At 41.1% G+C, this 4,195-nt stretch overlaps 1 protein-coding gene across 1 annotated transcript; it reads left to right on the top strand.

Moving 5' to 3' along the window:
• Window positions 1–616: 616 nt before the first annotated feature.
• On the top strand, window positions 617–4,136 carry hddc2 (HD domain containing 2). The gene is made up of 6 exons (XM_062550572.1): window positions 617–708; window positions 890–1,011; window positions 1,291–1,393; window positions 1,608–1,676; window positions 2,496–2,634; window positions 3,355–4,136. Exons 1-6 carry the CDS (start codon window positions 664–666, stop codon window positions 3,501–3,503), a joined length of 627 nt encoding a protein of 208 aa, XP_062406556.1. The 5' UTR covers window positions 617–663; the 3' UTR covers window positions 3,504–4,136.
• Window positions 4,137–4,195: the final 59 nt, after the last annotated feature.

Genomic DNA, 4,195 nt, shown 5'->3' with positions numbered 1-4,195 from the left:
GGAAACATTATGCAGCCTGTTTGGAATTTACAAACGTATGTCCATGGCTGTTACATTGTAGGCTATTCAAAATATATGCCAAGGACAAATCTACAAAGAGTTTAAAGGCATTTTTTCCATCGTATTTCTGAGGACAAGTTAACTTGTATTGCTTGTGATAAATGAACTACAAACTTACGATGAAAATACAATTATGGACACAATGTTTCAGTTGTTATTCCATTCATCTCACGCACGTAGACGCAAGACATAATCCATGTAGCCTATACGCTAAAGGCATTTTTACTTATCAGAAAACTAGGCCTACTCTATTTAATCAAACTTCGGCCTCTCTCAGCGAGCCATTTTTTCAGCTTTTAACAGCCAACCACAGAACCATGCCACCTTCAGTCAGTTAATTTAATAATAAATACCTAAATATGAATTATTTGACCACAGAGAGTGCATTCTCACCTTGAATGGCAGGGTCCTGAAAATACCAGACGGTGCGTAAAAGTCCCAGACAGTAGAATGAGTCCCGGAGAGAGCGAGCAGTGCATGCCACTCCAGCTCCTAGCCCAAGCATCAAGCGCCATCTTATGGTCATGTTACATCATTACAATCTTCAACAAGAATAGCCAAGTGCTTCCGGATCACCAGTAGTAGTTGATTGCACAGAGAGGTATGGACAGTATGTTGCAGTTTATGAAACTTATTGGTCAACTAAAGGTAAGCCACTTGCGTATAATGATGCTTTATTAGGGTATCAACACACGTTCACACAATTGTCTTTTAGAGCACGTTTAGAGCTTCTATGTTTTAAACCTTCTCTCAGATTTTGAGAATGCTAGAAATAACATACACCATAGGCTATCAGTTACAGTGCATAATCTACTTTTTTCCCCTATAGCGTGTGCCACGCACTGGCTGGGTGTACAGAAATGTGAAACAACCGGAGAGCGTATCAGATCACATGTACCGAATGTCCATGATGGCTCTTACGATTGAAGATCGCAATCTTAATAAGGACAGGTATTTATTTCTCAGTGTGCTGTTATATTTTATGTGTTTCTAAATGTATGCATTCCTATACTTTGGTAGGTAAAGTCGGCTACAATACAACTAGTAATGTAATTGACCTGATTGCTGATTGTACACAAATGTAGGCTTACAGTAGCCTACACTGTACACTGAGTGTGAATGTTGTGATTGGAGCCTTGTCAAAGAAACAATTCTGTAACCCTTGTGTAAAAGACAATAAAGTATTATCTTATCTTATTTTATCTTCTATTTGTTATTGATAACTTCAAGGTGCGTGAAACTGGCCCTGGTTCATGATATGGCAGAGTGCATTGTGGGGGACATTGCCCCTGCAGACAACATAAGCAAACCAGAGAAACACAGGAGAGAGAAGGTCAGTTCTCCCTTTAAGAACAGGCCGTACTAGCCTACCATAAAATGCAAACATGAGATTCCCATTTGAGAATCATTAGTCAAGTCATTTTTGAGTAGAGCTGTATAGATTGTGGTAAAATGCACATGTGTGTATTCATACATGCTTGTAATGTTAGAATATTTGACCTCACTTGCTTTATACACTCATTGTGTACATTTACAAAACTTTGCAGGAGGCCATGGAACACTTGACAGGACTACTAAGTGAAGGTCTTAGGAAGGAAATCTATGACTTATGGAATGTAAGTGTTTACTCTCTCTCTCTCTCTGAAGGATGGTTTCTAGACCTCCCGTTTAGCCAATTGATACCAATTTCTAAGGTAATTGACAGCATTTCTGACCTAGTACACCATGTCCTGAGGGGTGTAAAACTCTGTCCTTCCCAGCAGGCCTCTTTGTGTTGTATTGGAGTTTAATGAGCGTTCCACTTCCTACAATTGCATGTAGTCTACCAGCGCTGCTCTTCAGCATTCAGAAATATTTCCATGCCGACTTGAAACACATCTGTTTGCCTGTTAGACCAAACCTGGTGACAAGCAGATGATTTTCAGAGAAGTTAATTGTACTCCTGCCAGTGTGACTTGTAAGAGACAGGTGAGGTCAGATTAGCTGTATGGGTGCCTCTCATTCGTCTTTTATACATCCTCCCTCCCTTCCTCAATCCTCGTCCTCACTGATCTAGATAAAGAATGATGGGGCGGCAACAATGGGAGTCTATCCAGTGTTAGTTATAGAGCCTGGAGGACCAGGCGTCGAGGATCGAGGATGGATATTGAGAGGCACCCTATGTCTTGACTGACTGAGTTGAGCAGATGTTTTTCAGAGAAGTTAATTGTACTCCTGCCAGCGTGACTTGTAAGAGACAGGTGATGTCAGATTACTGTAGCTGACTGTACAGTAATTTCCCGCATCGTGTATAAGCCACAGGAAAGTGTTTTATGCAAGTTGAAAGAAACAAAACCATATTAACACCACACTAACTGCCCCCCTGTATAAACCTCATAGCTGAAGAAATTATGGTATGTCTTGACTGGCTGAGTGGTCCTGGTCTCTTGCTGTAGGAGTATGAGACGCAGTCCACCCCCGAGGCCAAGCTGGTGAAGGAGCTGGACCAGCTGGAGATGATCCTGCAGGCCCACGAGTACGAGCAGCTGGAGGGCTCGCCGGGCCGTCTGGAGGAGTTCTTCACCTCCACCCGTGGTGGGTCACCAGGCCCCGCCGGTTCTGGTTCCTGATTTGCCCGAGGAACTAACCTTGGCCGCGTTTCCCAGCTTCGTTAAGAAGCTCTTAAGTGCTAACAATGTTTTAGGAGCGTTCTTAGAGCGCTCCTAAGGAGTTCTTAGCACTTAAGAGCTTCTTAACAAATCTGGGAAACCCGGCCCTTTACACTAACAACACTGCAACCAGACCGCAAATGCAACTTTCTGAAAAGTCATGTTCAATCTGGTTCTTTGTGTTTTTCAATTGAGGAAAACGGACATCATTAGTTAGTTGCATTATTATTCATTTAATCAAAGCACCAGTCTTTTGGACTAGAATATACTGTATGAAGTCATGCACTACGGTGCTCCTTCAAGGAGTAGTAAAGGAGTCCATTTATGTACATGTATCTAGAGTATAGTATACTGTGATATGTGGTTCCCATGCATTCACTCTATCTCTGTTGAGTGACTTTACATGGGAGAGGTGGGGGGCTCTGTACTGTTACATAACAGTTAACAGATTTAGTTGAACATAATTATGTTTATTTGCAGCGATCTCAATCTTTTCGAATCCTGCTGTGTTGTCTATGAAACATTTCAGCCACTTAACTCGTACTTATTTGCTGATGCCGAGTAGCTAAATGGCTTGATTTAATTTCCTCATCAGTGTAATTGATTATGGGAGGTTGGTTTTCCTCTCTTTTCCCTGTTCCTATAGGCCGCTTTCACCACCCAGAGGTGCTGCGATTGGTGGAGAGCTTGAATGACGAGAGAGCAAGGCACATGGGTAAGGGGGAGGCTGACCAACCAGCAGCAACACAGAAGAAAACAGACACTCCAACAAACACACCATCTAGCTCATCATGACTGAAATGCGCCTCAAATCCTCCACTGGACTGATGTGTGTGTGTGTGTGTGTGCTCAACCCACTCATAATGTCGCTATTTGGTACACACTGTGCCGTGACGTACTGTATGGTGAATTGTAATTCAGTTGTCATACACAAGGTGGCACTGCAGCTACTCAATCAACAACATATAAAGAGTGAAAGAATAACTCTGTAGTAAGGTTGTATTGTACCCTTACATTTTTTCTGAGCAAATTTACCTCAGGCAATATGGAGATGATGATACAGTAGATAATCCAAGTTGCCAAACAACTCTGAAAATAAGTGTCTATTCAGAAATGGATGCAATAGACTATTGGAACCACATTAAGGTCATTACTTGATATGTGGAATGTTTGCATTTTATTGTAAATGAATAACTCAGTTCTAGTTTTCAAATGCATATATCAGCAGTACTGTATATGAAAAAGTATTTTTCATACATCAACAGTATACTGTTAGTATGGTCAGACTAGGCATCACAAAGTTCTGTGTTGTCTTCAGTATAGCAATTTGTTTGTTTTAGATATAACCACAGTTTTCAAATATGTTTGGTTTTTTTTAGACCTTGATTTTTTAAGTTGATCCTTCTGAATACAAATACAAATTTCTGAAAAGCCGTGTTCAGCCTGGTGCTTTGTATTTTTCAATTGAGAAAAACATACATCATTAG

This window comes from Sardina pilchardus, chromosome 12 (assembly GCF_963854185.1).
Source record: "Sardina pilchardus chromosome 12, fSarPil1.1, whole genome shotgun sequence".
Lineage (NCBI taxonomy): Eukaryota > Metazoa > Chordata > Actinopteri > Clupeiformes > Clupeidae > Sardina > Sardina pilchardus.
Note: the sequence above shows the minus strand (reverse complement) of the source record. Positions and strands in the feature narration are given on the sequence as shown.